At 41.3% G+C, this 13,953-nt stretch overlaps 1 protein-coding gene across 1 annotated transcript; it reads right to left on the minus strand.

Annotated features, from left to right (window-relative positions):
- Positions 1 to 1,165: 1,165 nt before the first annotated feature.
- Positions 1,166 to 12,319, minus strand: LOC133044354 (lysozyme-like protein 1). The gene is made up of 4 exons (XM_061125740.1): positions 12,181 to 12,319; positions 11,531 to 11,689; positions 2,033 to 2,111; positions 1,166 to 1,235 (listed from the first exon to the last, which is right to left on the minus strand). The coding sequence occupies exons 1-4, from the start codon at positions 12,317 to 12,319 to the stop codon at positions 1,166 to 1,168; spliced, it is 447 nt and encodes a 148-aa protein (XP_060981723.1).
- Between the last annotated feature and the right edge of the window lie 1,634 nt (positions 12,320 to 13,953).

Here is a 13,953-nt window from a genome sequence, read left to right on the forward strand (position 1 = left end):
AGTTGGCAATGAGAGAGTGTTTATGGGTTACTTTGGTGCTATCATAAAACCCATCGACCTGACTAGTGAGGACTTCCTTCCAACCAGGCAACATATTTCCAAGCATAACCATTTTTCCAACAAACCTCAAGTTAGTGCATTCTCAAGGTCAGATTGCATTCAACTTGACCCTAAAGTTCTAACAAGACAGCCCAACCACTTCTAACTCTAGCCAGGACAGAGAATGGACAAGACAAAACTCAGCATAGGAGAGCCGCCCAAAAGAGAAACCATCTCTGCATGGAGCAGAAAGCATCCTGGGAATATCTTTGGGATCTGGGCTTCTCAGCCCACAGTTTCAGGTAATGAAGTACCTTTTGGATAGTCAGGTCAGTTTCCAGACCAAACGAATAAAATCTAAGTCTAGAAACAATTTTGCCCTGAGGATGTAAGTGTGGTTTTTGATAGTGATAGTAAAAGTTGTTAAGTCGTGTCTGACTCTTTGCAATCCCATGGACTCTGCCCATGGGGATTCTCCAGGCAAGAATACTGGAGTGGGTTGCCATGCCCTCCTCCAGGGGATCTTCCCAACCCAGGGATCGAACCCAGGTCTCCTGCATTGCAGGTGGATTCTTTACTGTTTGAGCCATGAGGGTTTTTGATAGATTAAACTTACATGGATGTTGGAATCCACGGGGAACACTGGAGCTGAGTTGCAACTTAAGTATTTGGTCCCATTAGAATGTTTCTCACAACTGCCTGGAGGAAGTGGGAACATTCTCTCCAGGACAGCTGAACTGAGAAAGGGCTATACATCCCATGACGAGGAGAAGGACTCAGTGCTCCAGGACAGAGGTCAGCAAACTACAATCATTCCTCTAGTGTTCCCCTGGACCTGAGAATTGTGTTTTTAAAATTAGCAGCCATAAAGAAGAGAAGTTTGTTCCTCCTAGGACTAGAACATTTTATAGGTGACTTTTCAAGTCTTAACCTTGTACTATGATGACATCATTGAAACTGAGTCAGGGTAAAGTCAAGACATTTAAATGGAAATATTTATTTCCTTAAAAATATAGCTTAACTCTCCCTCTCCAACTTTGAGAAGGATCATCAGGAGGATGGAGGACAAGATGACATGACCACTCTCACTAGGGGCTGTCATGAAGCATCCTTGGTACTGTCCAGTTCACGAAACCTCGCATCCCTTTTTCCACTCAGACAGGTCTCTGCCCTCACAGTTCTTCTTCCAGCCTTGCCTGGGGAGGAGAGGGAAGAAGGAACAACAGAGCAAGTGTGACAGTCCAAATGTGCTGAGGCTCAAAAACCGTAGACAAGGAACCCACTTAAACAGCAGTGCCCAGGCTTTAGTGTCATTTGTTTCTGGTCCTGATCTAAGTCCTGATCTAAAGACTTCATCCTTTTTGCCTTAAGACTGCCCTCTCCCTGGTTTTCTCCTAGTTTATATGAGCCTCAGCAACAAGCAAACAACTTTTATAAGGATGGGGCATTTAGTTAAACATCCACATCTCTTAAAATTTGGGTTCTGCAAGTGAGTGACCCAATCAGCAACGTTCACAAGAAAACACAGCCACAGAGAGCCGGTGTGCACTGGCTAAGCCATAGCTCACACACCACCTGGGGAAGTTTCCTGTCAATGTCTCATGTAACCAACATGGTTAGTTTCCTCTCACTGCCACTGACTTCCCAAATCTTATCCAAATTTAGAGCAAGCTGGAACTTTTTCTTCTGGTGTATTGTCTTCATTGATGTTCTCCAGTTCACATGAGAAAATAGCCCTTTCTTCATTGTTTGGAACATCTTGATGTGAAAAGCAATTGCAAATAATTCTGACTCCCTAACCCTCTACTCCCCATACTAATCCCAAGTTCACTGCACATCCACACAGTGATGGAAGATGACATAGACAAGGTCAAGTGGAAATCGCTGGACCACTCTGCAGAGGTGAACTTGTTCCCATCCCCTGCAGCTTGGATGGACACATACACTAAGGGTTTCACCCATGTCAGCTTGTCTCCCAAGGAAAGACTCTTACCAGTAGTTCATGCCATCCGTTTCTTTAACAATTTTCTTGGCACAGATAATTGCATCCGTGAGGTCATCAGTGATCAAGGCTATAAGACAGAGTAGTAGAGGGTTAGTTGAGAATTTGCTGTTGGAGGAGGGGAAGCCCAAATCAGATTTTCTTCACTTTTCTCACTGCATTTTGGAGCAGGAAGAACTATGAGCTGTCTCCTTCTTTTTTTTTTTTTTTTTTGTTCCACTTCTTCACAAAGAAAGGATTGTTTTTGTTTCTAGGCCATCCACATCTTAAAGTTTAGGACTCTTTGGTAGAGGACTAGACCATCCCTGAAAGGCTTTTGGAAGTGTGCTTAGGGAAAACATAATGGGAAAAAAAAAAAAACTTTTTTTTTTTTTTGGAAAAGTGTTTAAGGGAAAACACAATAGGAAAATGTTTATCTCCTAAAGAAACATAAAAGCTAGACAGGATAGTAGTGTTTTCTTTACTCATGTTAATTTGGCATGTAAGATCTCTTTATATGTAATGATTAAACTTCTATTTATTATAGCTTTCTGGTTTGTGCATTAACTTTTTTTTTATACCCAAAGTATTTTTCACATGCAGAAAACTTTAAGCTTTATGTGAAACCTTTGCCTTTATTACTTTTTCTGTGACTTTCAGACATAACAAATCTTTCAACTGAAAATGTGTTAACTCATATCACTTCACCAGAAGTGACCTCAAAATCTGTCTCAACACAAATATGACAAGAAAAGGCAAATAAACAAAAAGGCCCAACATCATTTCTGTTTCAGGTTGCGTTCTCCAGAAGTAGATGTGGAGGTGAGTTTGGGGTGCAAGGTTGTTTTGTTAGGGATCCACGCCTGTAGAAGAATGGGTGGAAGCAGGAGTGGGCAGAGGAGACTGTAGCTGTGATCTACAGAGGATATTCTGCTAGACCTGCATGCGGAGAACAAGGGTCCCACTGGGGGTGAAGCAGGTTGCTAGTCTGGAGATGCTGTGGACAGGTTGGTGGGGAGGGTAGGTGCTGCAGGCTCAGTCTGTACAATCCATGAAAAGTGTTTGTCAACGTCCCACTTTGTTCTACCATTTTATTGCACAAGTGAGATGTTTTGCAAAGACCAAAAAACAAACAACAACAAGTTGCATGGAACCTTGAATTTCTTTGCAAAAATATGTTAAAGGGGTAGGGGGCTGGGGAATAAAGAACCTGGCTGTGGGCTAAAATGTGGAAACACAGTGAAATCACCACAGTGGGGCAGCAAAGGGGCAGAAATGAGCCCAGGGAGCACGTATGTACAAGGACCTGAGCCAATAGTGGCTTCTGCTCAGTGTTCAAATAGACAATTCTGTCCAGTCACACACGGATAAGGAGAGGGTTCTGTTGAATGTCAAACATCATTCAAGGGAATCTTTTATTCTCCCCCGTCCAACAAGAGAAAACAGCAACAATCTACACAAAAAGAACCATTTCTTTTCAGTGGAGTTCTACTGCAAAACCAGCCTCTCCTCAGCATCCCCCTGGCCCCCATAAAAGTGTCACTACCTTGCCCAGAATTTACATCTCCTTGTCGTTTCTGAAGTGGCAACAGCCAACTCAGATACCAGGCTGGTAGGAGAAACAGAGATTAACACAGGTGGGCTATACTAGATACAGGAGGCAATGACTGCTTTCTTAAAATCTATTTTAATAAAGACTAAGTTATTGGAGGGAAACAAAAATGGCTATTATATTATTATATGCATGTGTGTATGTATACATAGATATATTTATATCTCTATATAACAAATACTGTGGTAAAATAATTTGGGGAAGGTTGACAGCAACTTGAGGCATATGGTCTGGTCTGGGAATGAGAAGCTTCAGTAGATGGGCATGAGGTGCGTGTACTTTGTACACACATGAGATGCCGTCTACGTTGCACACACACCCCAATGTTAGCTTGTTTCCAGGTTTCCATGACGAATAGCTCTACTTCTGTAATCCATGGGACAGAATGACATTGTCGCTAATTATAGACTCTCTGGCCTGAGGCTGGGGGAGGACAGTCATGGAGGGTGATTAGGATATAAAACCAACATCCTGTTTTCTATTTTAAAGCTTTCCCTAAAAATCCCAAGCTCTTTTTGTGAGAAAACAGATATGAGTGATCCTTCACCTCTAACCATAAGCCATCTAACATTTTAATTTCTGAGAATCCACTGTTGTCTTGTAAATATACTTTTAGCCCACATTTCGTTAATTGTTCCATTGGACAATATTCAGTTAGTAAACTGCACATAAAGTCAAGCTTGGCCATGATGCACTAGAGATTTTCTCTCCTACTGTAACAGCTAGACAGCTAGACAATAGGGAATGCAGAATCTTTGAGGGATAGAAACCAGATGAGGTGAGCGTTGGGATTGCTGTGACTTTCTGCCCAGAGGCACTTTCCAGACCACAAAGGTAGAATCCAGGCAGGCCATGGCAATCTAAGTAGAGGAGACAGAGATCAGAAGCCAAGACAATTGGAATTTATGGAGAGAGGTCCCTGTGAGGACAGAGCCACCCAGGAGTGTGCCAGAACTCTGCAGAGAGAGATTTCTGAGTCTTTGACTGAAAAACTCCATGAGAGTAACCAGAAAACTGCTACCAGACACTTCAGCAATTGCAGGGCTCACACAGGGAGACGTGATCTGTTACTGGCCAGAGGAGAGAGACTTTGCTGAGCCCTGGTTTATTCAACAGGTGCTATAGATAAATACCTTGATAGTAAGGCTGCACAAGCCCTCCCATAAAGACTACTCTAGAATGTCCCAGACCAGAATTAACTGCTTGCCAAGATGACCTTGAATAATCCTTAAAGGGACACAGCATAATCCAGACACTCAACAATGTAATATACATGCAATCTAGTATCCAGTAAAAAATTGATCAAATGTACAAAAAGATATGAAAACATAACTCACAGCCAGGAGAAAGACCTAGAAATGACAGAGATGATTGAATTAGATAAGAAATTTAAAACAGTGCTTATAAATATGTTTATTGATAGCAAGGACTTATAGGAAAACATCAATCAAATGAAAGAAATAACTACCTGGCATTGAAAAAATACAATATCTGAAATGAAACATTCAATTGCTGAATTTAATAGATCAGGCACTTCACGAAAATGATCAGAGATCTTGAACATAAAATGATTGAAAATAAAACACAGAGAGGGAAAAGGTCTGAAAGAAAAAGAGTCTCGGTGACCAATGGGAATACAAAAATGATCTAGCATGTGTGTTATTAGACTCCTAGAAGGAGAAAGTTTAAACACTATTCACTCAGGGACCCAAAATTTTAGTGAATATCAAGCAAAATAAATACAAAAAAATAGGCATTTGTGATCAACTTGCTAGATACTGTTGATGAAGAAATTGTAAAAGGGGATGGAGAAAAAGGACATGATGCACACAGGGAACTCAAGTGAGAAAATCACTGATTTCTCATAATAAATAAGTCAAGCAGAAGATAATGGACATATTTAGTAAGCTGAGAGAAAAATATCTGTCAGCTTGAAAGTGAAAATGAAGTCTCTCAGTCGGGTCCGACTCTTTGCTACACCATGGACTGTAGCCTACCAGGCTCCTCCGTCTATGGGATTTTCCAGGCAAGAATACTCGAGTGGGTTGCCATTTCCTTCTCCATCTCTCAGCTTAGAGTTTTATATACATAGAAAATATCTCTTATAGAAGAAAAGGCAATATAGACATTTTCAGACACACAAAAGCAGAAAGATGCTTCCTAGAAAAATTCCACTCCAGGAAATTGTTCAAGGATGTTCTTTAGGCTGAAAGAAATAGCCCTTAACTGTGTGTCCAAATGAAGGCACCAAAGGTATAGAGAATGTGGTAATTGGTAAATGTGTGTGTGCTCAGTCGTATCTGACTCTTGTGACCCCATGGACTGCAGCACGCCAGGATCCTCTGTTCATGGAATTTTCCAGGCAAGAATACTGGAGTGGGTTATCATTTCCTCCTCCAGGGCATCTTCCCAACCCAGGGATAGAATCTGAGCCTCTTGCATTGGCAGATGGATTCTTTACCACTGAACCACCTGGAAAGCCCCAAATGATAAATATTTTGTGCTAAATATAAAGAGATCCTTCTCATCTGAACATTTTACTTAAAAGATAGTCATTTAAAGCAAAAATAATAAAAAAAATGTACTGTGTCTATACATGTTGTGAGGTGTAGAGCATGCATGTAATGTATGTAGAAATGCATTCATCATGCTTCCCTGGAGGCTCAATGGTAAAGAATCTGCCTGCCAATGCAAGAGACACGGGTTTAGTCGCTGGTCTGGGAATGTCCCACATGCTTTGGAGCAACTAAGCCCATATGCCACAGCTACTGAACCTGTGCTCCAGATCCCGGGGACCGCAACTTCTGAACCCATGACTGCAACTACGGAAGCCCATGCACCCTAGAGCCCATGCTCTGAAACAAGAGAAGCCACCACAATGAGAAGCCTGAGCATAACTAGAGAGTAACCTCCGTTTGCTGCCACTGGAGACAAAGACCACATAGCAACAAAGACCCAGCATAGCCAAAAATAAATAAATAAAATTATTTTTTAAAAGCATTGTGAAGCGTATAACGTGTGGAAGTAAAAAGGACGACAACTTAGCACAGAAGACATGATGGGGAAAATTGAACCACAGTAGTATAAAATTCTTATGCAGCAGATCCTTGAAAAACATTGGTTTGGATTTTTTTTTGATGAATACATTGGAAACATTTTTTTTTTTTGAGATTTGTGACAGTTTGAAAACACTTGTAAACCACATAGCCTAGAAATATCAAAAATTAATAAAAAGATATATCATAAACGCATAAAATATATGTAGGCACTCAGTTTAGTTCAGTTGCTCAGTTGTGTCCAACTCTTTGTGACTCCATGGACTGCAGCGAGCCCAGGCTTCCCTGTCCATCGCCAACTTCCAGAGCTTGCTCAGACTCATGTGTATTGAGCTGGTGTTGCCATCCAAACATCTCATCCTCTGTTGTCCCCTTCTCTTGTGTAGGCACTAGTCTGTCCTTAATAGGCACAAGGTGAGTGTTATTTAATATAAAATTAACAATGTGTAAGCTCTCTTGGGCTTCCCTAGTGGCTCAGACGATAAAGAATCTGCCTGCAATGCTGGAGACCTGGGTTCAGTCCCTGGGTTGGGAAGATCCTCTGGAGAAGGGAACAGCTACCCACTCCAGTATCCTTGCCTGGAGAGTCCCATGGACAGAGAAGTCTGGAGAGCTAAAGTCCATGGGGTCACAGAGAGTCAGACACGACTGAGCAACTTTCACTTTAGCTCCCTTCCTGTTTTATAACTTCGCCTTCAGAGAATTATATTACCGTACAGTATATGTCTCTTTCTCTCATTTAAAAATGCAACAATGCTTCCAATACTTTGTTATGAATATGACTTTAATACTGCGTGCCATTAAAATTTTCTAACCATTCATTAGAGTATAGGCTGGGCTATTTTGAGGCAATTGTATTGATGGCACTAGGGGATCATAAAATGATCATATTACTGCTTCTCAGTTATTAATGCATGAATCATTATACCTATAAATATGAATTCCTTTTTCACATTATCTTTCATTTTAGTGTCCAGTGTTAGTAATATATATAACATCTACAGTGTTTTGTATCATCTAAAACAAAATTGATGTGGGTACTGACAGATGATTCATCTTATAAACAGGTGATATAAGCTTACAGAATCAGTATATATGATAGAGTAAATGTATTTTCTCTTCCTTATCATTTTCTTAACTTTTTTTTTCTCTACCTTACCCTATTGTAAGAATACAGTATATAATACATATACAAAATATGTGTCAGTCATCTGCTTATGCTGTTGGTAAGGCTTCTAGTCAATGGTAGGTTTTAGTAGTACCTTGTTCAAGTGTCAACTTTATTATATGTGAAGTGGTATAATGTTATTTGGAGGTAGAAAGTGATGCATATTGTAAACCCTAGAGAATCTGCTAAAAATAAAACAGAAATGAAATTAATAAGGGCTTTCCTGGTGTCTCAGATGGTAGAGAATCAATCTGCAACGCAGGAGACCTGGATTTGATCCCTGGATTGGGAAGATCCCCTGGAGAAGGGAATGGCTACCCACACCAGTATTCTTGTCTCGAAAATCTCATAGACAGAGGAGCCTGGAGGGCTACAGTCCGTGGGGTTGTAAAGAGTCAGACACAACTAAGCGGCTAATTAAGCATGCACACATATACTTAAAAAGCCAATGATAGAAATAAAATTGAATACTGGAAAATATTCAATTAATCCAAAAGTCAGGAAAAATAAACCAAGAGTAGTTGGATAGATGGAACAAATAGGAAACAAATAACAACATGGTGGATTTCAAAGTAATCATATCAGCAATTACATTAAATATAAATGATCTAAATCAAAGTTCAGTACAAACTATGGCCCACAGACCCACCCTTCATTTTTGTACATAAAGTTTTATTAGAACACAATCATGCCTATTCATTTCTATACTGTCTGTGGCTGCTTTTGTGCTGTATGACAAGTTGAATAATTACAAAAGAGACTATATGGCTCACAAAATATAAAATATTTATTATCTGCTCCTTTCAGAAAAAGTTTCCTGATCTAAACATTTCTGTGAAAAAGCAGAGATTGTTGGACAAGCTCTAAAAGCAGCACTCAATTATATGCTGTCTATAAGAAATTCATTCTAAATTAAATATACCAAAGATATTAATAATAGGTTTTTTTCATTTGAAGTTTTCATTTTGCTGCATAATTTCTGCTTTCAACAAATTACTTTTATCTGGTTTTTGTTGCTGGTGGTGGTGGTCTCATTTTCTCATGCCAGTAACAGCCTATGAAGTCTAGTCATTGGCAGACTTCTAGTTAGCTGCACTTATTTAAGAGAAGGATGCTTAAAAAAAAAAAAAAAAAAGCTGATTAGGAGTCCAGTACAGAGATGGGGATTTTCAACTGTGCATCTCACTGAGGGAGATCTAGCTAGTTTGTCCACTGGGAAGCCCCCACTCAGAATCTAGTTTTCCTTTTCCTCTCTCTGGATTCCCCAGACTAGGGTCTTCTCTTCTGGAAAGACTAGGCTGGCTGCCATCATTCAGGGATCAGAGTGGAGGGAGGTGATTGGAACTACAGGAACTTGACTCCCTCTTAGGATGGAACTCTCACACTCAAATGTTGGTGAGGTCCCTCAATGAGAGAATTTCTACCTATTCTGTCCAAGAGAGAGCTCCAGTAACTTTCCAGGGTTGGGAGGAGCAGTCAATAGATGAATGGAATCAGGAGATGAGTCAGCTGCTGTTTAACTGGCTTTCCAATTAATCATACCGTTTTTAGCCTGCCTTCACCCCAGTTTCTGGAAGTAGCTGATGTTGTTGATTTCTGAGCTCTTTTGGGATCCTGTGGTTGCTTTTTGGCTTTCCCGTGGTCAGTTTAGGATTGAGGTTTCTCTAATTGCTAAATTAGTCACCATTAGTCCTCTCACTTTCAGCTTCAAACAATCCTTATACATCCAACCGCCATATTTAACTGGAAAACTCTAGTGGCAAGCTCACAGGGTATGCTAATGAGATTAACCAGGAAGGGGAGGGTTTTAAAAAGTCATATCTGTAGGAAAGTGAAGGTGTTGAATGTTTTAGCCTGGGAGATAAGATTTGGAGATGAGAAATACCTCCTAATCATCATTTTCAAATATTTGACAAGTTGAAGGCAAAAGGAGAAGGGGGCAGCAGAAGATAAGATGGTTAGATAGTATCACCGACTCAATGGGCATGAATTTGAGCAAACTGCAGAAGATAGTAGAGGACAGAGGAAACTGGCATGCTACAGTCCATGGGGTCACAAAGAGTTGGACACAACAACAACAATATATAAAATAGAGAAAATTTGTTTTTAATAAATCCAGAAGGAGAAACCAGCATTAGTGGGAGAATGCTATGAGGAGATGGATTTTGGCTCAACAAAAGAATGTTCTAAAATAAGGGCTGACCAAAAATTGAGTGGTTGGCCTCAGGAGGTAGTGAGCATTCCATAGTAAAGCAGGGGCAGGGACTACTAATTTATTAGGTAAATTAACACAGTGTGCAGTCATTCATACATTCACACTAGGTTACTGATTATCTTGTGCATGTCTACGAGAAATTAAAAGTTTATTTCCTGCTCTTAAGGAATTTGCTGGAGAATATTTTTTTAAATTTTATTTATTTTTAAAAAATTTTTTTTGCTGGAGAATATTTTATGGCTCCCTGTCTTCACCCTTTTGACCTTCCCTCCATTGATTTAGTCAATGAATATTTCTTGAGCTCCAACAATGGGCAGGGAGCATTCTAGGCATTGAGAATGCATCAGTGATCGAAATAGAACTCCTGCCCTCATGGGGTTTGCATTCTACAGGTGCACAAACAAGACAGTCACTTACTTTGCTTCAACCTTCTATTGTTGTCTCTTGCATGTTCTTCTCTATATTGCCAGCCATGACCATCATTCAGGCCTGTTTATTTCTCACCTCAACAATTGGAGGGGCAATTAAACTGTCTCTTCTTTAATCTCTCTCATATCCAGCTTGCATATTCATTTTTCTGAAGCAATGACAAATTAACTGACCCATTCTGATTTCCTGTTGCAGGCAGAAATCAGCTGAGGGCACTCTCCTCAGCTTGAGTCCCAGCGCCCTTCATGGTCAGGTAGTCATCAAACTTTCCAACCACATGTCCTGTTATATTTTATGTGAATTTTTGCTTTTTTGTTCTTTTTAACTGGAGTAACACTTCTCTATCCTTGAATATCCAAATCTTATCTGTCTTCCAAATACTAAATAAAATATCATGCTGCCTATAAAGCTTTCCATAACTTTATTAATAACATCTCTTTCCTCTGAAGCTCGCACCTATTTACAGTCATTTATATAACTTTGTATAAGCAGTCTTCCTTAATACCAGAATTCATGTCTAAAGAGTCCTGCTATGCTCAATTCTATGCCCACATATATTTCTTGAGTGATTAAATAGAAAGACTTAGAAATAAATTCTAGCATCATTTCTACTGTTGAAGAAGTGCTATGTGAAGTGAATTTGTTTCATTCTGTATAAAGAAGCATCAACTGCATCTTTTGAGTGGATTGCTTATGGAAAGCAGCTAGCGAACAGCTTTCTCCTTCTTAATGAACATATTTAACCTCTCTATGCATGGAAGGGTAGTCAGGTCGTTTGTCCAGGCCCCTGTTTTTGTGGTGGGCTTCATAAAACCCACCCTGGATAGAATAGGCCATCTTTGGACAAGTCGACCACAAGGTTGTGAGTGCCACTTTGGGGAACTCTTGAATAATTTATAATAATTTATTTACAGACCCACTTGCACATCTAAACTTCCAAATTTTGGGTAAAGCAGAAGATGGGTGGATATTCCATGGCCAGCTTTCCTGTCTGCTCCTAAGGGCGATATCTGCGGAATCAGAAGCCTACCTGAGCAGGCCACGTGACAGCGGTTTTTCTCCTGTAGCTTCGCATTTCTGCACCACGTGTCACTGTTAATCTGAAAGATGCCGTAGTCGGTGCTTCCGTCCTCCAGCCGGGTCTGAGCCGTGGTGTTGTAGTGGCTCTCGTAGTAGGCCATGCAGATCCCTAGAGGGGGAGAATAGCCAGGAGTGTCAATAAGAGGAATTCATTGTTTCCTCCTACCTGCTCTTAGGGGAGCGCTCCCTTACACGTATTACACCCATGCTCTGCTCCCGACACGCCCTGGGGAGTGTCAGGGCAGGTAGCACATCTGAGAGGCACAGGATGGGCAGAGGGGCACACCTAGTCAGTGGCTGACCCTGGGCCAGACTAAAGATCAGGTCTGCCCCTTGCAATGCCAGCCAGAGGAAGCTGTTTTCTCCTTTCCTCACTGGTGTCAATCACACAGGACTCCAGGAGTGAGGACAGGATGGGCAGGGAGGAGGAGGGAAGCTCCGGAGAGCAATGGTGGAGGACAGGTAAACAGCTAGCAGCCGTCGCTGGTGGGGCAGAGCAAGGACAGGCTAGAAGCAAACAGAAGTGGGTATGGGAGGGGCCTTTGACATCTCAAGGAAGAGTTAAAGGGCAGAAAGAAAACAGGAAGGGGGAAATCTCACAGTTTCCAAGGCTAAAGCCTCGGTAATTGTCCAGGCTGGCCCTCGAAAATATTTTTGCCAGTTTACATCGAGTGTAGATTTTGGGCTCAATGACTGTGACCAGGCAGCCCATCAGGGCTAAAATACCAGCAGCCTTCATCCCCAGGCCTGTTGGAAGCAGAACCTGTCAAGAATAAGAGACCACATCAGACAACCCCGCTTGATTCCCAAGACTAAGTTTCTTGCCAACAAGAACTTCCAAATCTGCCAGCCTGAATGTAGCCTGTCACTTGTAAACATTGAGAACCAGCATCAGGGAAAACCCAAGTGCCAATAGTACATAGTACAGGGAAGGGATGACTGCAGGCTCTCTAAAACTTTTTACACGGCTATGCATGCGTGTTCAGTTACTTCAGTCACATCCAACTCTTTGTGACCCCATGGACGGTAGCCCACCAGGCTCCTCTGTCCAAGGGATTCTCCAGGCAAGAATACTGGAGTGGGTTGCCATGCCCTCCTCCAGGGGATATTACCAACCCAGGGATCAAACCTGAGTTTCTTTAGATTTCCTGCACTGGCAGGCAGATTCTTTACCACTAGTGACACCTGGGAAGCCATTCTACATGCTACTTTCAAGTAAATGCTAAGCTCCTGGGACCTGGCAAGGAAGGGAATCAACCTGCCTTTACTGATGTCCAGAAAGAATCCACAGAGGGTGACACATTTCTCGGATTCCCCATTTTAACTCTATGAATAGAAATAACCAGAGTACAATGAGGTAAGCATAGCCTGTACCCATAGAATCAGACATCTCAGTTTCAACCAGAGATGGATATACATGGGTCTTCATAGACAACCTTAAGATTTATTGTTGGGAGTTTATTGAAGGGAGAAGATTTTTTAAGAAGACAGGAAATGTTTTATTTTTTATGTTTATTTTTAAAAAACCTTTTTATTTTACATTGGAGTGTAGCTGACTACCGGGCTTCCCCGGTGGCTCAGACAGTAAAGAATCCACCTGCAATGTGGGAGGCCTGGATTCAATCCCTGGGCTGGGAAGATCTCCTGGAGCAGAGCATGGCAACCCACTCCTGTATTCTGGCCTGGAGAATTTCATGGACAGAGGAGCCTGGTGGACTACAGTCCATGGGGTCACGAAGAGTCAGATATGACGAGCGACTAAGTACAGCACAGCTCATAGCTGATTAACAATGTTATGATAGCTCCTTTTTCTCTTGATACTTTTCCAAACATGGGAATGTTGCTTCAAAAATATCAGTGTTATATTGCAAATGCAATATAATATTTTTCTAGGTTCTTCCATCACTGTTTCATGGGTCCCCCGAAAAGCTTGGTGTCAATGGCAAGCAAGAAGGGGACAAATGATGATGAGTCAAAAGAGGAGAAAGTGCTGGTGGTGGGAGGACATGAAGGAACTCCCACCTAACCATTTAAAATGAAAGTAGGATCAAAAAGTCCCTGCCTTGCTGGCTACTGGTTTTCCAAAACCGCTTCTTCTCCCAAAGAAATTTGTCTTCCCCAAATAGGACAACCTTGCTGAGATGAGGGTGGAGTGAAATCTCTGGTAATAACTGCTCCTGATTCTGAACCTGACATTCATACATACTTTCATCCAGTATCATTTTCCTCACCTGCCTAGACATTTCTAGAGTTGTTCATTTCTCCTCATGGAGCTAAGTTTCCCAGTTGAGAGGAGAGGCTAAGAACAAGGCTGAATATTCAGCAAGGCCAGAGGGGAATCATTATGGGGGCTTTAAGGTAACTGACCAATAA

The sequence above is a fragment of the Dama dama genome, chromosome 23 (assembly GCF_033118175.1).
Source record: "Dama dama isolate Ldn47 chromosome 23, ASM3311817v1, whole genome shotgun sequence".
NCBI classification, from domain to species: domain Eukaryota; kingdom Metazoa; phylum Chordata; class Mammalia; order Artiodactyla; family Cervidae; genus Dama; species Dama dama.